Source organism: Camelus ferus, chromosome 17 (genome assembly GCF_009834535.1).
Source record: "Camelus ferus isolate YT-003-E chromosome 17, BCGSAC_Cfer_1.0, whole genome shotgun sequence".
Taxonomy (NCBI): domain Eukaryota; kingdom Metazoa; phylum Chordata; class Mammalia; order Artiodactyla; family Camelidae; genus Camelus; species Camelus ferus.
The window spans coordinates 27,582,112-27,609,174 of NC_045712.1; the positions used below are offsets into that span (position 1 = coordinate 27,582,112).

General features: G+C 56.8%; 1 protein-coding gene across 4 annotated transcripts; it reads right to left on the minus strand.

Annotated features, from left to right (window-relative positions):
• Positions 1–1,512: 1,512 nt before the first annotated feature.
• Positions 1,513–26,106, minus strand: PTH1R (parathyroid hormone 1 receptor). Of its 4 annotated transcripts, none has more exons than XM_032458654.1 (16): positions 25,968–26,105; positions 23,652–23,708; positions 21,193–21,315; positions 11,083–11,185; positions 9,081–9,215; positions 7,369–7,479; positions 7,139–7,257; positions 6,875–6,969; positions 6,509–6,695; positions 5,854–6,007; positions 4,280–4,340; positions 3,874–3,940; positions 3,493–3,587; positions 2,677–2,818; positions 2,526–2,567; positions 1,513–2,036 (listed from the first exon to the last, which is right to left on the minus strand). In XM_032458654.1, the coding sequence occupies exons 3-16, from the start codon at positions 21,265–21,267 to the stop codon at positions 1,659–1,661; spliced, it is 1,764 nt and encodes a 587-aa protein (XP_032314545.1). In that variant the 5' UTR covers positions 21,268–21,315; positions 23,652–23,708; positions 25,968–26,105; the 3' UTR covers positions 1,513–1,658. The 4 variants fall into 4 exon arrangements, with proteins under 4 accessions (XP_032314545.1, XP_032314546.1, XP_032314548.1 ...); XM_032458658.1 differs by having other exon boundaries at positions 1,767–2,036; positions 2,677–2,814; positions 25,968–26,106; XM_032458655.1 differs by lacking the exons at positions 23,652–23,708; positions 25,968–26,105 and adding an exon at positions 22,322–22,543.
• Positions 26,107–27,063: the final 957 nt, after the last annotated feature.

Consider the following 27,063-nt stretch of genomic DNA (forward strand, 5'->3'; position numbering starts at 1 on the left):
GCTCAGAGTAAGTCTGGAGGTCTTGAGGCTCTGAGCCCCAGAGAGGGGCATCAGACTCCCCTTGGGGGGAATTGAGGGGGTCTTTCCTAACAACAGCACCTCCCACCCCTATCTCTATGTCCCCACCCGGCCACCAGCCTTCCATAAGGCTACCCTGACCCTTGTATAACCTCCTCTGGCCTCTACACTGGAGCAAGGACTGTTCTAAATTGTTCAGACCTTGATGCTCTCCCTCTAGGACTTAATGCTTGGCCTGGCTCAGGGGTCTTCAGGTCCCAGCCTGTGCCTCTCTTGTAGTGTTCCAAGCAGGTCATGCCACATGAAGTTCCATGGTTGCACCAGGCCTTTGGACAGTTGCCCTGCCCACCATCTGGAAGGGCAGGTGGGGCTGGACCTGAGGCCACTCAGAGTATGCCTGCACCACCCACTGCCTAAGTGAGTTTGTGGGCCTAGCCTCATGACCCCTCTCCTAGCCCTCAGTGGGGGATGGGGTGGGGGGCTGTTGGAGATGAGGAGCACTTCCCAAATGCTGAGTCCATGGAGAAGAACAAGACAGTCTGAGCTGGAGATGAGGGGGAGGAAGGGCCAGACAGGGGCACCAGCTTGTGCATAGGCCCAGAGGCAGGGCCATCTTCAGGTCTGAGCAAGAAACTTGCTCTGGCCAGAGCATGGGCTGGAGATGCAGTTGGGTCAGTTCTCAGAGTGTCAGGCTGAAGAGGGCCTGTGCCATTCTAGAGCCTAAGGCTGGGGCAAACAGGGGTCAACGGGGCAGGTAAGGTGGTGAGTGGTGTCAGATGGGGATGCTAGTGACCACTTTGGATCCAGTGAGTGGATGTGCCAACACCCACCCCAGCCAGCCCTCTGGGCTCAGACCCCTTGGCTCCCCGACAGTTCCTGAGCCAGGGCAGAGACCTCCGGCCACTTTTCACCTGATGGCCTTGTCACTGCCCCTGCACCCTCTGTCTGGTTGCTAGAGGCGTGTCAGGTCCAGGGTAGTGGCTGGGGGTCACATTTGGAGGGCTCTAGCCTCCAAGAGTTACAGCATAGCCACTAAACAGGCAGGTAGGGGCCTGTAGCAGGGCCTTAGGCTTGGAGATGTGGCCAGGGACCCAAGGGATCTGCTGTCATCCCTGGGTGACAGTAACTGGGGACCAGCAGGAGGAGAGATAGCCCAGAGGAGCCTGGGCCAAAGCTTAAATTCCTCATGGAGCCTGGGTAAAAGTGCAGGGAGCAGCTGAGGTGGCAACTGGAGGCAGGGAAAGGCTGGGGCCCAACTTCCACATGGGTCCACTGGGGTGCTGGGTGACCCCATTGAACTTGAGCTTCTCTAGGCCTAGACAGTGGCCTCTCCCAGGCCCTTTCTGCTGGACTATGCCTTGACCTCCACCCCCCCAGGGACTGGCCCATGGTTCCTAGACCCCCTCCTGAGGTGAGACTAAGAACTCCCCTGTGGCTCTCAGGCCCTCCACTCCTGGAATGAGTCCCCAGTTCAGACCACAGGAAGCCACACACTGCTTCCTCTTCCCTTTTCTTTTTTTTTTTTTTTCTTCCTGTTTTGTCCTCCCATCCCCAGCCCTGAGTGGGCAATCGTCCAACCACCCATCTCTTGGTCCGCCTGTTTGCCCTTATGTCCACAGGTCCAACCCTTGGGTCCCTGATCACATGACAGTCTCCCACTCCTCCTGTAGCAGGACCGGTGGCCTCTCTGGCGCCGAGGCCTCCTCGTCCAGCCCTGAGCAGGAGCCATTGAGGAACCCGTCGTCCTTAGGAGTGGCCACGGCAGGTGGTGTGGTCTGGAGGGCCGGGACCCCTAGCTTGGTGTGGCCAGGCAGTGGGGGGTGGCCATTGGTGGTGGCGGCAGGTAGCAGACGGGGGCTGAGGGGCAGCCCAAGTCCTGTGCGAGGCCCTACATTGGTCACACTTGTGTGAGACACCATTGGACCGTAGCTGTAGCTGCTGCTCCCGCTGCGTGCCTTGCGCTTGAAGTCCAGTGCCAACGTCCAGCGGCTCCAGGATTTCTTGATCTCAGCTTGCACCTGGGATGGCAGTAGGAGGATGGGTGGTCAGATATGCCTCTAGCCCCTCTGTCACATGTCCCCCAACCCCAACAGTGCCCCATCTCTGCCCCTACAACACTGAACGCTGAATGGAAACAGAGGCACTGGATATTACTGGAAATTTTCAAGGCCAAGAAAAATCCCATCATCCTCAGAACATGGTGCCTGGTTGCAGGTGATTGACACACCCAGAATCTAGAAGGCTCAAATGGCTGCAAGGGTGGCTGAGTGTTCAGTCTGGATTACAGACAATTCAGCCATGGAGTTGGGAAGACACCTGGCTATGCCCACAGATCCTAGCATGTCCTGAGCCTGAATCATCTGGAAAGACCTCTCTGCCTTCAGAATGTCCTCAGAGATGTTCTTGGAGAAAGAGAGTAAGAAACAGGCATAAAATGAAGGGACAGGACTTGGGAACCCCCTAGCACTTCTGAGTCCTCCTTGCCTTGCCCCATCGCCACTGCTTACCTCGCCATTGCAGAAACAGTATATGATGGCAACAAAAAATCCCTGTGGAGAGAGGGTACTAGGTCAGGGCCCACAGCTGCGTCTGGAGAGGGTGGAAGCACCCTCCCCTGCCACCCCCTGCCTACTCCTGCCCTCGGCCAAGGCTGCACACCTGGAAGGAATTGAAGAGCATCTCGTAGTGCATCTGGACTTGCCAGAGTGTCCCTGAGACCTCGGTGTACGGCGTGGCCATGAAGACGATGTAGTGGACGCCAAAAAGCGGCATGAGCACCAGCGTGGATTTGAGCAGCTTCCTGGGCCAGAGGGGCAGGTGGATCAGGCAGGAGCCGCTTCCCCTTCAACAGGCACTACATACCCCCACATGCTGGACCCAGGCTCTAGAAGCCACTAAGGGGCCCACAGCTCTGGTCACCAGCGGAGACAGCCCAGTTCACTTGAGCCAATGACACTTTGTTGTCTCAGCAAAGTGTTAATCGGGCCCCTTGGCTCTGAGGTGTCCTGGAGTGGACCATAATTTATGTCGCCCCGTCCCTGGGCCCTTTGCACCTGTTGGTCCCTCTGCTGGCACTCACTCACTCCCCTGTGGCCTTACCTTGGTATCCCATGGCTCACTCCAGGTTTGAGCCAAACTGCCACCTTTTCGAGTCCACCCACTGCCTACCTGTCCCTCTGGCTCCCTATGACCGGCTCTCTGAGGAGAGCTCTGGGTTTGTCCTGTCCTCACAGACCACAGCTCTGGTTCGGGGACTGGCACCAAGTGGCCCAGGCTGGCTTTGCAGGGCTCCCAGGGCCTCCAGAAGCCAGGCGAAATCCCATCACTGCTGGCAGAGCCAGACAGGGAGTCAGGAGCTGGGTCCTTCTCTTGAGACAGGCTCATTCTTGGACATCTGTCTGCTTTTGTACATGGTGGTGGGGGTTTGAAGACCCCTGAACTCTAAGGAGCCTGGGCATGGTGGGCGTGGCTCACCGGTACTGCTGCCGCGTGTCACACCGGCCGGCGTTGGTCTCCCGCAGCTTGGTGGCAAGCACCCGGACGATGTTGATGAAGAGGATAAAGTTGAGCTGTGGGAGTGAGGGAGGGCTGCATCTCAAGGCTGCACCCTAGCAGGGTGGGGCAAGGACTGTGGGACCCATGGCCCTGCCGAGGCTCTGCTTTGCCACTCCTTCTCCAGGAGGCTCCTTAGGCCCTTGGTTTCTGCATCTGGACTGGGGAGGGGATTAGCTGCTTCTCAGGCCTTGTAGCTCTGACTCTGGGGTCCAGGGAAGCCTCTATAGGTCCCTGTTAGGGGCTGGTCCCTGGGGCCCATGGTTCACACCCCCACCCAGCCCTGTGGTCACCCCTGCTCACCACAATGGAGGCCAGGATGGGCACCTGGATGATCCACTTCTTGTTCCCAGAGCTCAAGTCCCAGCACCTGGGGAAGGTTGAGGCATCAGCCCCCACCCACTTGTGTTCCACCCTCAGCCTTCCCACAGAGAGGTCCCAGAGCTGGTGACATTAGCTGTCCACTGGGGCGCAGGAGAGAGGAGTGTCAGGTGTGGTCAGGCCTGAGGCTATCCTCAGAAGCTTCTGAATTAGCCTCCTGTGACTCTGGGGGGTACCTGGCTTAAAGTTGGAATGAAAACTATTAAAGCTGGGGCCACTCAGAGCCAGAGTACAGGAGGCCCTGCATATGCTTCATGTAGGAAGAGGGTACCAGGGGTGTTTCTGGCCTGTGTCAGAGCCTCCTGACCCCTTCTCCACCTGGACCTACCCGGTGTTTGCCAGGGTGGCTCTCACACTGACCCACACAGCCACGAAGATGGCAGGCAGACCTGTGGGTGCAGAGGGGGACAGTGTGTGAGGGACTGTGCATGCTGTTCACAATGTCTGTCTCCTCAGCCCACCTTGCCAGTCCCATTCCCCTCATACCTGATGACCCCCGACTTATCCCACTGTTGTCCCTGACCCCCCTCACCCTGGGTACATAAGCTGCTTGGTGACAGAGCCCCACTCTTGCATGGGCTGCCTGGCTGTCCCAACAGCCTCCCCTCAGTGCTGCAGCCCTCAGGACCCAGTTCAGCCCTCTGCCCTCATCCTGAATCTGCATATGGTACCACACATACGCATTCCTGTTGGGCACATGGTGAAATAAAGTATCATTAACTTATCTATGCCCAGTCCATTCTGCCCTCCCTTCCCCTAAAGGGTGATGCTCTGCACTGGGGATTCCTTGTGAGAGAGGGAAACTATTAGCAGGTGTTTTCTGTTCCAGCAACTGCCCCCACCCATCCACTCTGAAAGGTCCTAGCCCCCATGAGGCTGGATGGGGTGACAGGTGTCGTTCCAGGCTGGGTAAATGGCCACAGAGGAACCTTAGTGTGCCCAGGCCTGAGCCAGCTCAGATGATATCTCTGAGTGAGCTTTGCCTCTCAAAAGGAGTTCAAGTCCTCACCCTCTACCCCCTCACATTTCATTTTAGGCCCTGTGCACCCTTGGGAGGGGCAGGGCATGACCTGGGTTTATGTGAGAAAAAGAGCTGTGACATTCCTGTGTGCTCCAAGATCTGTGTGTTTCCCGCCCACGTTGACATCCTCTAGCCCCAGAGCCCGCATCAGTTCCTGGGACCAAGTCCAGGTCTCCCTCAACTCTGGGGTTTGCCGTGGGTGAGGTCAAGGTCAATATCTACCAAAGGGCAGGGAGGCTATGGCTGTTGATCTGAGGGCCTCTAGGTGCCGAGTGCAGGGATGGCTCCAGCCACTGGGCCTACCCCTCTGCAGTCTGGCCAGTCGCCCCGGAGCCCAGCCAAGCTCTGGAACTGCCAACAATAATGGACAATTATCGGTAACTCGATCCCAGAGCCCGTGGGGGAGGAGTGCAGAGCCCCAGAAACACATTCTGCATAGGGGCTGCCGAAGCCCAGATGATGCTAAGAGCTTAGGCCTGCAGCTCTGGGCTGGCAGAGAGGTGGACAGCTCCATGCAGTGAGGGGATTATTGGGGAAAACTGGTGGGGGCTCAGGGTGGAGGGAAGGTCCCAGATCCCAACACCAGCCCCAGGCTGACATGTGACCCCAAATCCCACTCTGATCCTGAGCTAAATTTTGACCTGAGAGTCTCCCCTCCCTCTCCCGGCCTGAACCTCAACCCCAGGTGAACCCTAACCCTTGGCCAAGCCCTCTTCCCTGGGCCTGGGATGGGGTCACGGTCACAGAAGGGTGGGCAGACTCCCCACCTGCTGCTCCACATCAGTGATGGGCTGTGCTGTGTGGGTGCCTTCCCCTCAGTGGCAGTCTCTGACCCTGCCACCCAGGGTCCCACCCTGTTGCATCTCACAGTGCCTGCGTACCCCAGCCGAAGACCGTGAAGCCCCACAGGTACTTCTTCTCTGAGAAGAAGGCCATGAAGATGAGACTGTGCAGGTACAGCCCCTCCACCAGAATCCAGTAGTAGTTGGTGGCCAAGAAGTAAAGGAAGAAGGTCACAGCCACCCGGCAGCCCACCTAGGAGACCAGCTGGTGTTAGCCAGAGGGCGGGCCTGCATCTGGGGTAGCTCGGCTGGGTAGAGGGATGGGCGGTGGGTCAGGGGTGCTGATGAGATAGGACAAGTGGTGCTAGTCAAGCTAGTGCGGAAGGGGCAGGATCTACCAAGGGCAGAAGCTGAGGGGTATGTGTGGAGGAGATGCTGCCAGGGGCAAGAGGGCACACGACAGTGGCCCGGGGCAAGGTGAAGGGGTGGAGTGGTTGGGGGTCCTGGGCCGAGGCAGGAGTGTTGATGACAATGTGGGGAGGCGGGACATTCATAAAGCCCTGGACAAAAGGGGCTGGAAGCAGAGCTGATGGGTGCGAGGGAAGCAGTAAGGTGGGTGTGAGTGGCCTGAGGCCCGTGGTAGCAGGAGACAAATGGAGGCGAGGGACGGGGGCGCCCCAGGGTGGGTGGCTGGGGCTCCCGTCAAGCCAGCGGCGGCAAGGGTCCCGCGGCAGCTGCCGGAGGGAGCACTCACGTAGCCGGCGGCGGACGGCGGCGGTGCCTGGGCGATGGCGCGCAGCTCCTCCTCCGTGAGGCGCTCAGCCTCATCGAGCGTGGCGCCCGAGTAGAGCACAGCGTCCTTGACGAAGATGCTCACGGCGCGAAGCATGAAGGACAGGAACAGATGCATGTGGATGTAGTTGCGTGTGCAGTGCAGCCGCCTGCGGGGCGCGTCACACCATGGGTTGGAGGCACGGGCACGCGCGGTGGGTAGGCACGAAGCCGAGGGGAACGCGGTGGGTAGGGGTACAATGAGGGGAAGGAAAGCACCCGCCCCAACCAGGCCCCCGGCCCCACGCCGCCCCGCCCCGCCTCTCCCCTCAACCCCGCCCCCGCCCACCTAAAGTAGGCCAGGATGAGGACAGCCACCGTGAGGGAAGCCAGCGAGACGGAGTAGCCCACCGTGTAGATCATGCCTAGGCGGTCAAACACCTCCTGTGCAGGCGAGGAGGCACCGTCAGAGCCCCGGGACTCGAGGTGAGCGTCAAGTTAAGGGTCAGAGGCCAGGTGAAGTTTGGGGGAGGAGTCAGGACTTTGCCAGGCGTCACCACTGGGGTTGGGGTGGCCTTATCAGGATCAGATTAGGGATGGGGAAGGCTCGCACCCGTTCACGAGTCTCATTGGTCAGGAACTTGACGCACTCGCTGTAGTTGGCCCATGTCCGGTTGTGCCCCGGCACCAGCTCCCAGCTGCCATTGCGGTCACAGCGACGGTAGGCATGGCCTGCAGGTCCGTGGGAGGGTCAGGGCGAGCACAGCGATTTGGAGCCACTGAAGCCCTGAGCTCCAAGTCCTGGTACTCCTGTGGTCCCCACCCTACTGCAGCCTGCCTTACCTTTGTGATTGAAGTCATAAATGTAGTCTGGACAGGGCACGGCCACCACCTCACCTGGTGCCCCCAGGGGCCAGCACAGGATGTGGTCCCACTCTGGCAGGCAGGGGTGCCCTGTGCCCACAGAGATAGACAGAAAAGGTGGGTACACCAGTTAAGTTCGTGGTTAGTGACCCAGAGGAATGAATACACTTGTAGTCACTAGCTCCCTCAGGGACAAGTGTGCTCCGAGACTAGAGAACTCAGGCTTGGAACATTCCAGAGAGAATGTATTAAGCCCTTACTCCCTACTGTGCCTTGCACCCACCTGGCCTCATGGAATTCACTACAGCCCCTCTATGCAGGTGCTGGCACTTGCCTTATTTTCTAGATTGGCTGGTAGAGGCCAAGAGAGGCGAGTGATTTGCCGAGATCATACAGCCCAGGGCCCTGCCCTCCTCAAGTGTACAACCCCTGGTCAGGTCTCTCTCTTTCTCTCTGTTCTTGGTCCCACTTTCCAGGTGTCCCTGGAGAAGGATGAGTTCCCAGACTAACTCTCCTTCAGCTGAGAATGCTTCCTACGTGACCCTTGCCCAGGGACCATGGACAGGAGGCAGGAAGTCTAGTTTCCAGTGCCAGCTTCACTCCCAAACGGCTGCCCACCTCATGCAGGTGTCCATCCTCTTTACACTTCAGTTTCTTCCCTGGGAAATTGGGATTGATATGCACTTCCACCACTGTCTAAGACCTGCCCTGAGCACCTGCTATGACTCCAGTGACCATTCGTTGGGGAGACATCCCCCAAATCTAAGTGCTAATTGTGGGATTCAAGGCAGGGTGACACATCCCACTTTGGGGCTCTAGCCACACAGCAGAGATGCTAAGTGACCTTGGAGGGTCTCCAGCTTTTGAATCTTCCACTTTGCATGCCCCAGCCCCCTACATTCCCCCATCAGGGCTCCAACCACAGGACTCTCCAGCCACCCTGGAAGGCTGCCTTGATGGCTGGACCCACCCCAGCTTGGTGAAAGGCTTTCTGTCCTGGGCACCATATTCCCAGCCCCGCCTGGCCGGGCCCACAATTCCCTCTGGTCCCTGGGGAGCCACAGGGTGACCACAGCCTCCCAGATGTGGCCCATCTGGAATCTGCTGCCCACCCAGCCGGTTCAAACCGGCCCTGTGGCTGCAGCCTCGGCTCTGCATTTGTCTCTCCTTACCTCCCTGAGGGACAACGCAGCCCCGCATCTCCCTCCCTCTGTTCTCTTCTGCCCTCCTTGTCCCGCTGTCTGGCCCCACCCCTTCCCAGCCCCACTCCTGTTCTGCTCTGTCTCTATGGCGCACCCTCTTCTGACTCATCGAGTCCCAGGCCCAGTGTGCGCCTCCTGGTCCCCTCTCTGTCTCTTCCCTGCCTTTCTTTCTCTCTCTCTCTCTCTCTGTCTCTAGGTCTTTCCCAGCCTCTCCCTGCCCATCTGTCTCCCAGGTTCTCTGTCATCTCTCTCTATGGGAGGGATGTAGCCCTGGGTCTACCCCTAAGGTGTGCAGGGCAAGTTCTCTAGGGGGGCCTGAGCCCGTCCAGCTTGCCTGCCCCCTCTACATGCTGCCCCCTCAGCTCTGTCTCCTCCCAGCCCCTCTCCTTCCACAAGAGCCAGGAGCATGAGCTCACATGAAAGGGGTGGGGCAGTGGAGCAGGAAGGTCCGAGTGGGTCTTAGATGGATGCATGGAAGCACGGACATACCTTCGTGCCTGCTGCCAGTTGGCACTTCCTTGTCCTCCTCGGGCTCAGGGTAGAGCTTCCCAGATGCCTTCTCTTTCTTGGGCTTCCCTGATGTGGATGCAGATGCCCATCCTTTGTCTGATTCCATTATGTCGGCTGGAAAAATTAGAGCAGTTATGGCTGTCAACAGTGCCACAACAGGGGACCCAGGGAGCCTCCTGCCTCAGACTCCCCCTTTGTACAGTGGGGGTTGTCCCCTGCCCTGTTGACACTCAGGCTGATGACAGGTGAGGACATGATTTACAAACTGTAAAGCACTTGCCAGGTGCAGAAGTAATCAGATAGCATGGAGACTCAACTGGGATTCAAATGGAAGTGAACACCATTCCGGTATGGGATCGACTAGTAGGCTGAGCGGTAAAGTGGACAAGACATGGGCAGAGGTGGTGCCTGACCCCGGAGCCCAAGCCCACAGGAGGCAAAGGCCCCACCAGGGGGCGCATGGCAAAAGTAGACAGTAGTGGTGATGTCAACAGGGAGGTTAAACAGTGAAAATGAAGCTGGGCCAGAGCACTGCATAGGTGTGGAAGAGAAGAGCACAAGTGTGCAGTTAAGAGAGGACAGACGAGCCTTTCTACCCCATCCCCTGTCCTAGGATGCCCAAGGAAGGAGTTCACAGCTTCCACAAGGGACCTTGGAGATTCTCCATCTGAGATGAAGCCTGGCCTTTCCTTCCACTCAGAAATGCCTGAGGTCCCTCTTCCTTGCTGAAAAGTCATCCTTATTATCTGACTTGCTACAGTCCAAGCTAGGGTCCCCTGGCCCTCCCATGTCAGGGTTTGTGGCAACAATGGGAAGCTGAGTGCAGACACCCTGGGCTGGGATGGAATGGCTGTGCCCATTTTCCTGTCTGCACCTTGGGGCTTCAGTGGGGTAAGGGTAGCAGGATGGGGTGGAGTGGGAAGGGAGGGCCTCCACAGTGAACAGAGAGAGGGCAGAGGGAGATGCCTTTAGGCTCCCACAACCAGGAAGAGGGCTGGGTTCCACTTGACCCCATCCCAGACCCTGATGTGACTGAGGCAAGGGACCAGGGAGTCACTGGTGGGGTCAATGTGGGCAGGGCTGTGACTGCAGAGACCATGTGAGTCTCTGTGAGTGAGAGCAGAGTCTGTGGGCTCTAGGGTGTGTCACTGTGCACTTGCATCCTGGGTGTGCACCAGCATCCTCCCCCAGCAGTCTGAGGGTCAGCTCAGGAGAGGAAGCTGTACTTGCCCACAAGTCAGGTGGGGGGGGGGGATCTTCCAGGTGAGGGGTTAATCAGATAGAAGTCAGAGGCCTGGATGGTTGCTAATGGAGCCCCATTTCCACTTCAAGGAAATGGGCTGAATGAAGAGATGAGCTTAAGATTGGGGCAGGCTGTGGGGTTAGCTTCACCATGGCAAGGGTCCCATGAAGATGCTGTGTTGGTAGGAGGAAGCCTTCCTACCCCATTAAGTACACTCCTGGACAGTGACCATGACTGACAGAGTCATAGATACCCATCTGTATCCCTCTGTTCTCCTCCCCTTAAAGCCTCATTCTCCTCACCCTGGACTCATCTGCCTTGCCCTTTGCCCAGAGGGCCTCCTTCAAAGACCTACTCACCCGTCTGGATCTGCACTGGATACTTCCTCTCCTCCTGGAAGCTGTCCCAGCCCACCCCTAGTCAGAGCTCCTGATCCTGGCATGCCTCACCAGATCTAAGCTAGTTGGAGGTGATTCAGACTCTAGCTGCCTTTATACCCTCCAGTCTGCATCCTGGGAGGGGAGGCTCAGCGCATCTCTGGGCCTGCTGACTTTAATCTCACCTGACTCACCCCACTTTTGGTCCTTACTTTGACCTGGCCCCCTTTACCTGGGCGCACCCTCTCTTGGTGCCACTTGGTTCTGCATCCTGGGCTCCCAGCTTCCTCTAGCCCCTCCCTCTCCTGACCTGGCCCCCAGACCCTCCTCCTTGGCCCCGCCCACCCAACTCCCCCCCCACCTGGCCTCTGCAGGACTTCTTTGAGCCGCTTTTCACATTGGGCCTGGGCGCCGTGCAGCAGGAAGATCTGCTCCTCTTTGGTCATGACGTCATCTGCATCCACCTACCAAGCCAAAGGTCAGATTGCAGGCAGGACTGACTTCCCAGTAGAGCAGCAGTTTCCAAACTATCCCAGCCTCTTTGAGGGATTCCCCCTTTTCCAAAGGATGTGGGAGATCTGCCTTACACAGCTCCCATTTTACAGATGGGAAGCCTTAGCTCCAAGAGGAAGGGCCTGCCCTACCAGAAGGAAAAGGTGGGGGGGGGCTGTCCTCTGCTTGCCCGATAGTAAACCCATAGGCTGCAGTCACTGATAGTCTCTGTCCAGTCTGTTCCCCAGGGGTACGTGGGAAAGGGATAGAATGTCCCAGGATGGATCCTCACAGGATCCTGGCTGTCTGCTGGGGACCTGGGTGGGGCGGGGATGGATAAGGAGTGGTGAACTCTGGGGAAACAAACTGGGTCTAGATTCCTTCAAGTCCTAGTGCCCTCGGGACCTTGGGAGTCACCAATTTCCATCCTGGCCCTCTCCCCAGTCAATGCTTTCCCTTGAATGGTGAGTGCCTCAGCCCCTCCCACTCTTGCAGTCCCAAGAGGGAGAGGATGAAGGACTTGCTGGCAAGTGGTCTGGGTTGGGCGGGGCACTCCTGTGCAGGCTGTGGGTGGGAATCACCCACATCCATTGCTTATCTGGAAGCTCCCTCCATCCAAGCAGACCCTGTGTTCTGACAAAGTGGACAGGCCTTTGCTCCTGCTGTTCCCTCTGCCTGGAGTGTCCTTCTTTCCCTTCCTTTCAACATGCACACCCTGGGCATTGACTTCCACTGACTAGGATTCACTGGCATCATTTTAAGGAAGGGAACAAGAGCATCATGGAGGGTGGGGTGGGGTCTGACTCGGAGCCTCTGTTTCCCTGACTTAGGGTTGGAAGGGAGTCAGAGCATAAAGGCAGCATCCTGTCCTGGGAACAGCTCCGTGTGCCCAAGCCCAGCCACTCCTATTAGTGGGACCCACAAGAGGTTAATGCATCCCCTCAGATCCCACCTGCACCCCAAGTCAGGGCGTGTCTCCTCAGACCCCCAGGACAGGGACATGTCCTATGAGACGTCTTAGACCCAGAGCAGGATTGTGTCTCCTCAGACTCCACGGAGCAGAGCCTGGTCCCCTTAGACCTTCAAGAGGCAGAGCTGCATCCCCTCAGACATCCTCTGGCAGGGCCGGGTCGCTTCAGACTGAACGGAGCTTTGCAGGGCGGTAGAGCCCAGAGGAGGCAGGGAAGGGAGGCGGCGGTCAGGGAAGGGGCGGGCACCAGCGCGTGGGGGCGGGCCGGCCGGCCGGCCGGCCGGGCGGGTCAGGGAGCCCGCTACAGGGAGAAGTTAATTGACCGCGTCTCTTGGTGGCAGCAGCAAGGGCTTTTAGGGCCAAGGAGTCTCCAATTGGCTCGGCCGGACTTGGGTTCTGCTGGTTTCACTTAGCGGACGCGAGTGCACGTCTTTGCGCGTGCGTGTGAGTGGCGGCACATCCTCGAGTGGCCGCGCACTCTCTGTCTGGCCGGTGTGTGCACTTGTGCGTGCCCCTATTTCTGTATATTTTCACGTGGGGATTGTCCAGCATGCACTTTTGGGACGTGAGCCTGAAGGGTCTGTGAATATGCATGTGTACCTGCGTTTCTGGGCAAAGGTCAGCGTGTGCGTGTCTGAGAGTGTGTGATGCTGTTGTTCATTAGCCTGCGCGTCTGTGGATGTCCGTGCTTCTGCGTCTCACAGGCGTCTGAGTTGGACCCTGAGATCAACTGGACCCAATGCCTAGGAAGGGCTGGAGCAGATTCCCATGTCCTCACTCTTACTCCCCACATCTCCTCTAACCCCCACCTCCAGCTATGGCCGAGCAGCCAGGAGGGGGACAGAAGTAGCCCTGGGGGATGGGGCTTGAGAGAGGACAACTCAGGTCTACCCTAATCAGGGGAGCTCCAACACGAGTCTGAAGTTCTCTCTGTGCCTCTGGCATTGGGGACCCAGGCTGTTAAGGGGTCTGATCCCTGTGTAGCTGCCTTGCCCATCTCCCCTTGACTACGGCACCCTTTCACTACCATTTCCATTGTTGAGACTAATACCTCCATCAGTAACCGCCACTACTATCAGCACCACCAACCATCATCACTTTGACCAACACAGTAACACAATCACCACCCCTACCACCAATATCAGCAATATTATCAGCACCATTACCACCGTGATCACTAACTACTATTACTATCAATATAACCACTATAGCACCATCACAACTGGTAGAACATCATTACCATCACCACCACGGGTGCTATTTTCACCAGCATCATCAGCATGACCTTCACCACCACCTCTAGCATTACCACCACTTTTGGCATTACCATCACCACCAGCACCATTACCACCAAAGGCAACATTAGCAGCATCACTGCCACCAGCCCCATAACCACCGCACCAACTTTACCATCGTCTTATCCTTACTCCCTCAGCAAGCACCCTTCCCCACTACTCCTTCTCCTTCTGCCTACCTCCATCTCTTTCAAGACAAACAGATAATGCACCATATTTTTTCCAGATGTTGGAAAGCTCCTGAGTGGCTGACAAGGCTTCCACCAGTCCCCCAAAACTGGCACACCAACCCTCCTAATAGACAGACTAATGAACTGATGTGACTGAGGGTCACAACTGATGGCCTAGACTAAATGCAGGCAGTCATGGGTTGAAAACTGACTGGCTGAAAATTTGGCGGACTGACAGATAGACAGGTGTACTAGCTGGGAGATGACCAACACACCCTCTCACAGGCCCAAGGCATCTGCTCAGCCTCCCCCTACTGCTATTGGCTGCTCTCTATGGCCAAGAGGAGGCACACCCTCTTTTCTGGAGTCTCGTTTCCTGGTGGGTCTGGGAATGCCCAGGAGAGGAGTACAGATCCTCTGCCTGGAATGCCCCCATCAGCTCTCCCTCCAGCTGTACCCTCTCCTCATCTAAGAAGATTTCTGCCGCCAGCACTGAAGCTTGAATCCTGGCTTTTTGTCTTTGAGAAAGTTGTTTAACCCTTGTGCCTCAGTTTTCCACCTGTAAAATCAGGATAATAATAGGGCTGTTGTGAGGATTAAATGAGGTACTGCATGAAAAGCCTGGGCAGGAGTGGGGCCCAGGAAAAGCTGGTTGCTATTATTGCTACTGGGTCAGCAGCAGCACCAAGTCATTGCTCCCCGCCTCTCCAGCTATGGGTCCCCATGCTGCCAGGCACTGTGGGTGCCCCAGGCTGGGGACCCAGAGAGACAGGGGGAGATCATCTGAGTAGAATGCTAAGTCAAGGGGGCCACAGTGAGGGGCAGATGGGTGGTGGGAGCAGGGAGTATAGGAGGGCCTGCTGGGTGAGGTGTGCCTGGCAAGCTTTTGGGGTCAAAGGATATCTTAATGGCTCCCTTCATTTCTGGATCCACCCTGGACTCATACTAAGATTCAAGGTCCCCCAAGCTTGGGCTTGAGGGGCAGAAGGGCCCCTTCTCTGCCTCTTCCCTGAGTGAGGGGGCCTTATCTCCTGGAAGTGATGCAAAAAATGCTGATAGCTCTGCTTCTCCTCCTGGCCTGGCACTCCAAGAAGTTCAGGTCTTCTTGGCCCAGCTCCTAGTAAGGAGGACTTGGACTTGAATCATTTTAGATCCAGAGAGTCTGGGCATCTTGGGTCTCATGAGCGAGGTCTGAGGGACCTGGGGCTGGGTCATGGCCAGGCGTCAGTTAGTCCGTACTCACCACTGATGGGGCCACCAAGCCCTAGTGCCAGATGTCCCAAATCCCCCCTTCCCCACATCCCTCCTATGGTCTTGGGTTAGGGCTGACTTCCCCTGACCTAACCATCATCAGCTTCAATGTCCTCCACTGTAGCCCCCTCCCCATGTTCACCCCTCCAACATGAAACCTTCCCGTATTCACACAGGTACACGACCTGCAGTTTGTGAATGTGCAGAGGGTGGGGTGGTGACCTGACCTTAGCCCTGAACTGAGGGAACAGGGAAAGAGGTGGCCTGGGAGCCCTGAGCTGGTATTTGTGGGGCTCCAGGCAGGGTGCAGATCGGGGCTGGAAGCCAATATGTTATTTACAAACATAGAAACTGCTGTCCCAGGGAGAGAGTAATGTGTGGTCTAGAAGCCCGGATGTGTTTCTCATTTCCTGAGTTCAGAAGCCTAAAGGAAGAGAAAAGCCATCTGCTCTCTACCCCTCCCGCGGGAGGGCAAGCAGCTCCTTCTAACTCAGCTCCTAACTCACTGAGGATGGTGTTGGAGCCCGGGATGGCAGTGATGGTGGCAGTGAAGACAGTGAGTGGGGCAATGCCAAGGCTGGTGATGGTGATGGAGGTGTGATGGTGATAGTGGTGGTGGAGAGAGCCAGATCCATGCCACTGACCAAATGAGGGCCGTTCCTCTCAGTACCTCTCCTAACCGCCAAATTCCACACATTTGCTGTCCGTGATCCCAGACATGCCTAAATTCTCCTCCTTCAGCAAATACAAAGGATCCTTCTTCAGCTCCTGATACCTCTGCCTCTGGGAAAGGGACTTCTCCTTCTGCGTGATGTTAGCCTTAGGATGCTCTGTTGGGTCATCTCACCCATCCCTCTGCCTGGAGTCAGCCTGGTCCCCTTGGGGGCAGACAGCTATTGGCTCCTTGCTCACCTCTAGAGAAAGCAGATCTGCCTGGTGCTCATCCCTGGACTGCCACTGCCCCTAGAGCTTTAACCATATCTCCTTCACCTTCCACCAGCTCCCTATCTTACAAACGAAGCCACTGAGGCTAAGAGTCATAGTTAGAAAGAAGGTGAGGAATGAGCTAATGTCTGCTTGATATTGAAGCAGCAACCCTGGAAGAAGGGAAAGGAAGAGGTACCCAGCCACTTGGATCTTCTAGTGCCAGCCTCAATATCAGCTTTCCACAGAGTCTTTCTGGATTGTATCTTTCACTGTGTCAAGCAAGAGCCTCTTTGCAGAGTACCTAGGGCACCTTCCACAGAGGTAATTTGGGGATGGAGATTGATGTAGGGGTGATCAGATGGTGATGATGTTGATGATGGCAGCTTGTGCTCAGCCCTAACTGGGCAGAGGACAGTTGTATCCTCATATTAGGAGCATGGAGAGTTTGAACCTCCAGAAAAGCCAGAACAAGAAAACCTTGACTAACAGGAGAACCCCTGGTGACCTCCTGGCCTTCCTGCACCTCTTTTCCAGGTTTCACTATTGGGACCTGTGCTGGCACCACTCGGTGTCTCCCAAGCCAGCTAGCTAGGGACTGCTCCCTACCCTTTGCCGCCCTCCATCTGTCTGGCTGGCCTGAGCAGGCTGGGACAAGTTCCCTGCCGGGGACACTCCTGCCCTGCCACCCCTGACAAGTGCTGACTTTTCTTCTTCCTCACCTGGCCTTCCTGAACAGGCTGCCTGTGTTTGGGGCTGGGAGGGGCTGGGGGGAGGCACTGTGACGCCTCTCATCCTGGCCAGTGTGGACGCCTTCAGGGCAGGCAGTGGGATGGAACCTGGGATGGTGGAGTTGACTGCTAGGACTCAGAGGATCTTCACAAGTGGCCTCTACCTGGACTGGGGGACCAAGACCCAGATGGATGGTATCACCTAAGCTAATCACAGCCTGATCAGTAGAACAGGATCCTACCAGGTCTCACCTCTGCACAAGGCTGGTGCCGGAGTTGGGGTTCTTAAAGGTTTAGAGGTTTCCAATGTCTTTGAGAATCTGAGCAAAACTTTGCACCCTCTCCCACTTACACTATAGTTTGCAGACAGTTTCAAGGGTCTGCAAAACCCTCAGCCCACCCTTTCTTTTTCCTGCGGACTCTGTCTCTGGAAGAGCTGCCTTCCTGATGTGGTGGCCGGGCCAGGGAGTGTCCCCAGAAGGCCCACAACAGGAATCCGGGGGAGGCCTCTTGACGCCTCATTAAAACATTCCGAAGAAAACCCGAGTTCCCGGGAGGGCTCTGCCCCCCTCCTCCTGCTCCGTCCACAGTCAGTTCCCAGAGCTGGGGGGTGGAGGGAGTAGTGTTTAAAGGCAGGTGATATAAAAAGCTTCAACAAATCAATACGAAAAAGACAAATAACCCATAGAAAGATGGGTAATGGCTCTGAGAAAGCTCTTAGAAGATGGACAATAAACCAGTGTAACGTCCCAAAGCTTACTGATAATTAGCAAATTAAAATGACAAGAGACACCATTTTTCACCTATCAGAATGGCAAAGGTGAGGAAAAGAATCTTCAGACTATCCTGTGAGACAGAGGGTGTGGGGAAGAGACCTCCTGGTCACTCCTAGTGTTGTGAGTATAAACCCGCAAAGGCTTTTTAGAGGGCAATTTGGCCATATCTATTAAAATAAAAAATGTGCATATTCTCAGACCCAGCAATGACAGAATTTAGAAATATCCTACAGGGAAATGTTCGCCTGGGGACATGAGAGGGCATTTCAAGGAGCTTCCCTGCCGCCGTCTGGAATCTCTCTCTCTCTCTCCCTCTCCCTTTCTCTCTCTCTCTCTCTCTCTCTCTCACACACACACACACACAGAGGAAAATTATGCAGAAACAATCTAAATGTACATTTCTAGGGACTGCTTTATGAATCTCGGGTTTTGGAATACTATGCAGTGTTAAAAAAGATAGATTTATATTCACTGAAAATCTCCAAGACACACCTTTAAATAGAAAAATGCATATGGCAGAGCATATCTACAAACTGATATCATTTACTTAAAAACAAACTGAAAGCAGCAGAACAAAACTACTTTATACATACACACAAAAAAATGTACCTTTTGAAAACATAGTGAAAAAGGTCTAGGAGGGCATCCCCCACCCAGATTGTTTAAAAATGGTTTTCTCTAGAACGGGGATTAGGGTTTGGGAGTAATTAAGGATAACTTCTGTTTAATCTGTATTGACTCTTTTATAAGAAAGAACATATTCACAAATATTAGTTATGAAATTAAAATAAGAAAATAAAAGTAAAATAAATAACCAAAGGATTTTACTTAAAAAAAAAAAAAAAAAAGGAAAGGAAGAAAAAGAAACCCCAAGTAAGACATGAGGCTCCCCTGCCAGCATGAGCCCTCACTCTACTTTGGAGGAAGCAGCTCAGTGCAGGAGTCTGAAGACCTGGGTTCAAATCCCACCTCTGCCACAGACTCACTGTGTGAACCTCAGGCCCCTTTCCCATAAAATGGGTAGATGAACAGATGAAATGAGAAAACATTTGTGATTGTTTCTAGTTCAGAATCTGGGGAAAGCCACTGTTCAGTACACGTTGGTTCCTTCCTGTCTTTAAGAGTGAGCTTCTTGGCTGAGCTGCCCCTGGAGCCGGCTTGGAGTGGTTCCCTGGAGTCTCACCCACCACAGTCTCTCCTGAGTGACCCCATGGTCATATCTCTACATTCAAGGCCTGTTCCCACCCCTCTCCTGCAGGAGTTTCTCCTTCACAAGCGTGCATGCTGAGGGGGTCCTTAGGATAAGGTATTCCCAAGGATAAGACCACCCCTTTCCTCCCAATCATAGTCTGTGGGCCCATCCCTTCCTCCAAACTTCACTCCACCTGACCCCCACCCTCACAGCTATTCTTTTCTGTAAGGCACAAGATGGGCCAGCTGAGTGGCCACAGCCAGTGTCCTCCCAGTGGGACACTTTTTGGCTCCCCAACCGTGAGGTGCCTGGCGATGTGAGCCTGGTCCTGGGGCCGGCTGGGCAGGCAGCATACAGGTTTGGCGACAGGCGGCTGTCAGCTGAGAGTGGAAGTGGTATCTACTGGGTTCAAGAGAGAGCTGGCGGACTATTTGCTTCTTGCTGGCTGCAGGTGAGCCCAGGTGGCCCACAGGGTAGGGGGCCATATCCTCTAGCCCTGGAACCAGAGAAGATTCAGTGCACTCACGACCTGAGTGTCCAACCACAGATGTCCCAATAAGATGACCAAGCCCTAGCATCCATCCTCCTGCCCTATCCTCAGCCTTGGGCCAGGGCTAAGCCAAGCAAATTCTCTGCATGTGCCTCAGCTTCCCTGGAAATCAGTGTGGGTCCCTGGGCACCCACAGCCCCCGCCCCTGCATAGAGGCACAGGGCTTGGCACTTGGTTGTCGTGCAACAAATAACGGTCATATTGGTTGTGTGAAGGTCAGTTAAAGAGAATGATAACAGAAGATTCTCAGAGAATTGTTGAAAAGATTAAACTAGTTAATATTGTTAAGTGCTTAGAACAGTGTCTGGCAAGTAGATAGCACTATAGAAGCATTTCTTAAATAAAAATAAGAAAACAGCAGACCTAGGTTCACATGTGCTCACAAATACATGTATGCACAACTATGCTCCTGCAAGGCATGTGCAGACCCACAGCTTCAGACACACGTGAGCTCATATGACGACTCCAACACTCACACTTAGGTAGACCCAGAGAACACCATGCCCAGAGTCCTACAGAGCCCTGCTATGACACACAGATATACTCTCAAGTCACCCGTGCCCATCACCCTGTCTATTCCTTGACAGTCACCTGCACACATGTGTGCCCACAGACCATGCTGGCCGGCTCTGCACAATAGCTATATTCACACACTCTGAATTGGGGCCTGGGGAAGGTGAGCCTGGCCCAGGGGGAGGCTGGGGAAATTGCTCTGGGCTCTGGCATTCACACTGTTTGGAACATCCCTGCACATGATGCCGAGTGTCTCTGAACCTTGGTTTCCCCATCTACAAATTCTTGTATGGGGCGATGTCTCTGGATTTGGGGAGGCAAAGTTGTGCAGGCATGGCACTGGTGAATGGGGCATGCTGAAGCCAACAGAGGAGAGGAGAGCCTCAGATCAGGAGATTCTTAGGCAAATATTTCTTTCTTGGTATCTTTTTTTACAGATAGGAAAACTGAGGTGTGGAGAAGGACAGCCCAAGGTTACACAGGCATTAGGAGGAGCTGAAGGAATCCCAGAGCTCCTGCCTTCCTGCCTGGGCTCTGCTTGGATAGGGAGCTGGTCAGGAGGAGACTGCCTGCCTGTCTCTCTAGAAGGCAAACACCCGCCGCACCTGGGACGTGGCCGGGTAGGCAGCAGGGGCCTTGAAGTCAGACATACAGGCAGAAGCCTCCTCAGCAATGGCTGGTCTCCTGGGATCTCTGGGGTCGCCATGGGATCTGACTTTCCAGGAAACGACCCCCGGACCCTGGCCAAGGATGAGGAGGGCACTGGCCCTCCGTGTCTCCAGCTCTTGGTCTCTGCCAGCCTCTCCCTGTTTTTCTTTGCTATTCTTCGTCTGTCTACTTCTCCTGCTCTGGGGAGCTCCCATTGCCACCCACCCTTTGTCTCTGTCTCTGTCTTTTCTCTCTCTAGCTTATTTCCCATTCTGTCTTTTCTTCCCCCTTTGGTCCCCTCTTGGCCTCTGCTCTCAGGAGGGTACAAATGGGGAACCCCATGCTCACCAGAGTCTCCCTCCAGCATGTTTCTCCTGCTAGGAGTATTCTGTAAGGTCAGTCTCCTTCAGGGGACCTCCATCCCTCCTCCATGCCATACCACACCCGCCTCTTTGGGCAGACATCTTCCAGTATGGGTGAAGCTGGGTATGAGTGCATGCATGTGTGCATGCATGCTATGGTGAGAGCTGGAGGGATCCTCAAATCCTACCCGCGACCTCAGAGCCACAGCCCTGTGTCCCAGACTGCAGAACAAAACTTGCAGAAAACAGAAGCCCCCAGCGCAAAGTCTGTGGGACCCTACATCAGGGCCAAAGCCCAGTCTTCTGCTAGATCATACTGTCATCTTCAAGGGAGACACAGAGCACTGATGCTCATAGAAGCAGATGATAGAACCACAATCACAGATTTCCAGACCTGGGACCCCAAACCTAGGCTTCAGAAATAGAGAGACCTTAGACATCTGGAACCCAGAATCCAGACACGCCAGAGGGGACCCCCCACCCAAAGTTCAGACTAGTGAGGGAACTCAAGCCTCTGAGCCCTGAATCCCGCCCCGCCCGCCGGGGGACCCCAGAGCAAGCCGGCAGCCTGCCCTGGAGTGTGAGAGGGGGACTTACCAGCGTATATGCGGAGCTGAGCACCGGGCAGCAGAGCAGGAGCGCCAGACCCGGCGCGATCCGGGCGGCCCCCATCGCCACAGCCTAGGGCCCCGTCCCTCGGGGCAGCCGCCGCCGCCGGCCCTGGTGGTGGTGGTGGTGGTGGTGGGGTACAGAGCTGCGTCAGGCCAGGCTGTCCCGCCCACGCCAGGGCCTAGGGGACCCCGGCGGCCCGGCGGCCCGAGGCCCCGGGGCCCGGCGCGGGGCCCATGCGCCGAGGGCTAGCGAGCGAACGGGCGCAAAGGAGAGAGAGGGAGGGAGGAAGGGAGGCAGTCGGGGGCCGGGCGGGCGGCGGGCGGGCGCCGAGAGCTGCGGAGCTGCCCGTCTGCCTCGGAGCAGAGAAATCACATCCATATGGCCGGGCCCCCCGCCCCCGGCCCGCCCCCCGTCCACCCCCCTCCCGCGCCGCCTTTTCTTTCTTTTTTTTTCTTTTGGGGAATTGGGAGCTGTGGCTTTGCCCCACGCCCAGTGGGGGAGGGGTCGGGGGAGGGGTTGGGGTCGCGGTCTGCGGGGGGCGAACCGGGCTGTTATTTTTAGCTCGGCTAGCACAAGGGGGGGCGGGGCAGGGCGGGGAGGGGGTGCGTGCAGCTTGGGTAAGGGATCCCAACTTTGCAAGGACACTGAGCCCTTCGGTGATCCGGCCGCCAGCTCCGAGCCCCTCGGCCCCCTCTGATCCCGATCCGTACGCTGCCGCCTCCGGCACTCCCTCCCCATCCTGTGCCGGAGCCCCGCCTGCGCCCGCGCCGCTAGAGCGCGCCTGCGGCCGGGACGCTCGGTCTGTCTGCCTGTCTGTCAGTCCGTCTCTAACTCCCCCGGCCTTGGCCTCCGTTCTTCCAGCAGCCCCGAGCTGCGTTTCGGTCACTCCCTCGCTCCCTCTCTCCCCTCCCCCTTGCTCTCTGCGAAAACATTTGCAAGTTTCCAAAAAAGCCCCGGAGCCCAGCGGCGCGGGGCTGGCGGCTCCGCCGGGCTCCGAGGAGGCGCCGCCGACTGACATCGAGACAGACCAGGATGCCCACCCCGGTCAGGCCTGGAGTCATTCTACCCAATTCCGGCCCCCTCTCCTCGGCGCCGGCTCCCAACCCCAACTTACTCCGAGCGCACCGCCGCGGCCCCCGCCTAGCCATGGATGTCGGGGATCCCCCGACAGCCTCCCCAGGACAGCGCCCCGTCCGCGGCCCCGGGGGGACTTCATCGAGATCTCGGGATACCCCCTGGCCGGCTTGGCCTCCAGCGCCCCTAGCCCGGCCGCCGCTTGGAGCCGCCGCCCGCCGCGCGCGTCCCTCGCCTCGCAGTCTGCCGCTCCCCCTCCCCCAGCGGCCCGGGCGCCTCTTCCCTCCCCCGCGCACTCCCTGGGCCTCTCCTGCTCCCGCCCCCCCCCCCGTCGCCTCCGACATGGGTGTGTGGAGCGGCAGAACAGAGCCCGCTGCCCCCTGCCCCGGGACATTTCTCTAGAGGCTGCGGCCCGGGGTCGCACAGCGGCGAGATGTGAGTGTGGAGGGGACAGGACCCGGGAAGCTCTACAGGACCCGGGAAGCTCTAACATCGGGGCCCGGGAACTTGGCCCCGGCTGTTGCCGCCGCTTCATTCTCCTCTCCGGGATGGCACAGACGTTATTTTTTTCTGATCGTCCGGCCCAGGCGGGTGAATAGGGGCCCTCAGCCGAGAAGTAGGCCCTCTTCACGGGAGGTACCCCGCGCGCCCCCGGCCACAGCGCTGTCTGTCCGCCCGCGGGACTCCCGCTCAGGCTGGACCGAGGTCTCTGGGGAGGCTGCTCGGCTGCCAGCCCCGAGTCTGGTTCCGCCGTTGCCCTTCTACCCGTCCTGCCCTCAGCCTGGACCCCCAGCCTCGGGAACCTCCTGAGTGGGTCGGTCCGCTGTGCCTAGACCCGCCCCTGTCCCTGCCCGCCTCTCTGTCCTCACGTCCCTCTCTCTCCCTCCCAGTTTCTCCCAGGTCCGGGTCTCTCTGAGTCTGGACCCATCCAGACGCGGGCCGGCCTCCCCAGCTCCGCCCCTGACTCCACCCCGGGCGGCTAGAGGCCTCAAGACCCAGAAATCAGCCGAGACCCCCACTCTCGGGTTCTGCCTCCCATCCCTTCACACCCAAAAAGCTCTTGGCAGGCTCTGGTCTACTGGGGACCCTCAACCTGGGGGAAGGGAGGAAGGAATCTTTTGGGGCAGGGGCCAGGCGTGGGGCGGGGCTTACATGCTCCTGCGGGGGAAGAGATGCGGAGCGCCCAGAGGAGGGGGGCTTCTCGCCCCAAGCCTAAGACCTTTCAGTACCAGGCAGGGATGCTGAAGTGCAGGGAGGGCCTGGGATGCCTGGAGCAGTGGGCTTTAAGGATGGTTAGGAGGAAGCTAAAGTAACTGTTGGGACCCTGGGGAATATCCAAGCTAAGTGACAACCCCAGCTTGCCCACTTACTTGTTGTGTATCCTCCACAACAGGATTTTCCTGCTGTCTGGGCCTCAGTTTCCTCATCTGTAAAATGGGGAGCTGATCAGCTGATTCAAAGGGCATTTTTAACTTTACTGTTTCAGTGTCTCATAGGGTGGGTACCCCTCTGGGTATCCCAGAGACCTACGGGCTCTGGGGGGCTCCCCAGTCTCAACCTGTGGAAATTGAGCTCCTCAGAGCCCCCCAACCCCCCCCCATCTCAGGGATGGCTGATCCTTTCAATGTGAGTGGGTACCCGAGGCCAAGGCCAAGCCCAATCCCTAAGGCCACTGGAATCCAGTTGCTGCCAACCTTCCTGGCCGACCACCCCTCCCTCCTGCGCAGACCCACCCATCTCCCAGACTGTACCCACAGCTGTCTTCTCCATGCATTTCTAAGGCCACACTCTCCTCTGTGCCCCACTATCCTCAAGTTTCTTGTCCTGGGGTTTAAGGACCGTGCTGTTTGAGGCAGTTTCCTCAAAAGGTGACTCTCCCCAACAGGTACTTTTCACTAGATTCCGGGCTTCTCTCCATGTTCACTCCCCTGCCTTTGCTTTGTAGTTTCCTCTGCCAAGATCACGCTCCTATGCCTGGTGTAAAGGACATCCCTCCCTCCTTGTGTCTCTGTCTTCTCCATTATTGGCAGGGTGCTGTGATTTGGGTGCTGCTCCCTGTGGTATATGGGCTCTTTGGAAATGGGCAGACGCCGAGGTGCTCAGAGTGGGCACCTAAAGAACAGTTGTGTTCTTTAGCTTTATGTCTCTATTTCTAAGCAATTTGATCCTAAGTTTTATGATTTTATGATCACTGACCACCACCCACCCCTTGATAACAGGAAAAGAACATTCATGGAGGGACTGGAGAAACAGGGGTAAAACTAGGGGCTGATAGGGAGAGTCCTTCTCAGATCTGACATCAGAAAGCTTGAAATCGAAAAACAAATAATATTTGTGCTTGGAGGAGGACCAGGGTGGGCTGTGGATAGGGCTGCAGAGAGGGATCTGATGGGCTTTAGGCCCCTTAAGCGTATTCCCTTATTTATAACTCATGTGCCTCACTCCAGAGTCTTCTGCTGGACATTCCACCACTGTGAGTGGGGCCACTGACCCACTAACTCACCCCCAGGCCTCTGGTTAAAGTGCCACCATAGGGGTGGGAGTGTCACACATTAACTGGTAGCACCCCAGTGCCTGGCAGAGCCCGCCCACTCTTTTTGACAGGCAAGCCCCAGGGCCCCAGGGCTAGTTTCTGGTCAGTTTCAGGTCAGTTTCAATGGCGTTTGGAAAGGCCTGGTCGGGGGTGGGGAGTGGGAGCGAGTCCCTGTGGGGACTCCCCTCTTTGATCCCCTGGCTGAGGCCTAGGAGGAGGAGCCAAGGCTGTCACTGGAGCTCAGAACTGGAGCAGGGGCTGGGCTCCAGTGCAGCAGCCCTAGGCTGACAGGCCTCTGCTGCTGCCACTGCCACTGTGAGTAGGGCTCTGGCCAAGGTACACAGACCCTGGGGCCTGAGTGGGCACCAGGCTCAAACAGGAAAGACAGAGGTTCTCTGAGCCCTACAGTCTGGCGTCTCTCCCTCAGAAAACCCCTTATTCTAGCCTGGAGGCTCTCTGGAAGAACTAGCCCCTAGACCCTCACACTTCATCCCCTCAACCCTGGCCCCAAAGTCAGCCTGAATCCCAACCTCAGCCCTGATCCCAGACTGAGCTTTACCCCCAGGCTGAGTCCTTAGCCCAGTCTGACCTCTAACCCCTGGCTGAACCCTGATCCCAGGCTGAGCCTCCACCAAGCCTCAATCCCAGACCTCTTTCCGGGTTCCAGGCCCCTCTGGAAGCTTTTCAAGGCAAGGGGCTGGTAGGGGAGGGGATGGCCAGGCCATAAGTGAACCGAGGTGCCACTTTTACAGCCATTTCGGCTGCTCATAAACACCCCCCACCCGGATGAGTCACTGGAGGCTCCCGGGCAGCTGGTCGAGCAGCCCCCTCCCCTTCTAGCAGGAAGCCTGGCTTTCTCACTTTTCAGGAAGGTGAAGGGAGGGAAGCTGGGGACACAGAGGACCCAGCTGCCCCATTCCAGGTAGGGAGCTCTCCCAGGGCAGACACCTGGGGGTGTGGGCTTCCCGTCCTTTCTAATCACATAATCACAGTCCCCCTGTTGCTGTAACACCAAATCCATAAATATCTCCTGGAAGGCATACCTTGTCTGCCTTTAGGGCACAGGTACACACACACACACACACACACACTAACCCAGCCTTGCCCCTCCCAGCTATGCTCAGATTCCAGGCCTCCCCTGGACCCCACTCACCTGGAGCCCACAAGGCCTTCCAAGTAGGGCCTGGAGCCGTAGAGTAGACTCAAGTTGGCCATGGGGAGGCCATGGACAGCCCTGAGCAGCTTCTGTGGTTCAGGCCTAAGCAAGGATGTTGCTGTTCCGAACAGGAAAAGGCCTGAGTCAGAGCTTTCACTTGAAAAGGAAAATTAATTATTTTTTACCAAGCCCTGTATCAGCCCAGGACTTTGTCCCAGACCCCTGATCAGGGAGCAGAGGCAGGTCCACGTGTACCAGTGTTCAGGTGCCCTGGGCTGGGCCCTCCCTGCCATCGTCCATAGGTTGCCTGCCAAGTGCCCAGGCCAGATCAGCCCCTCAGGTGTGTGTGTGTGCCTCAGTGGTCCTCTCCTTGCCCTGCCAAGCCTTTCTCTAACCAGCTTTCCTTCTGTCCATGTGTCCCCGCCTGCCCCTTCCAGCCTTTTCCACATCTCAGAAATTTCAGGCCACCGTGAGGTATGAGCACAGCCCATATGAGTGACTTCTTCAAGTTTTGGGCACCTGGAGAAATCAGATAGAAGCTGAGGGTAGTTCATACCCAGGCCACAAGCAAGAAAATTAAGGCTGAGAAGGCCTGACCTCCAAGCACTGGGTACTCAGTGTCCCTTAGCCAGGAGAGGTGTGGGGACTCTCATTCTACCCAGCCCTTGTCCTGATCCCTGTGGACCCACAGACACCTCTATCTGACTCCTTATCCACTGGAACGTGGGCTCCTAGTGTGAAACCAGCCAGGAAGCCCTGACTGGCTGGCCCACAGGTGTCATCAAGGTTCAGGGCCTGCTTATTTAGTTACAGGTCACAGAGGCAGGGGTTGTGGGCAGGATGACCTCCCTCTGTGGTTCTGCAGAATGAGCTAGAGCAGAACCAGTGCTGGACCTAGACGCTGAGGGCGAAGATGTGGACAGACGGGGAGGAAGAGACCATACAAGATCTTGGAACCTCACCACAGGGATCCTGGTTGGAGGCTGCCCTTCTGCCTGAGCCTGGTCAGAGCTGGTTTGAGTCTGGAAGTCCCAGGCTCAGCCTGACGAGGTGTAATGATTCACATGGCAGCTGCTGCTCCACACATTCCAGC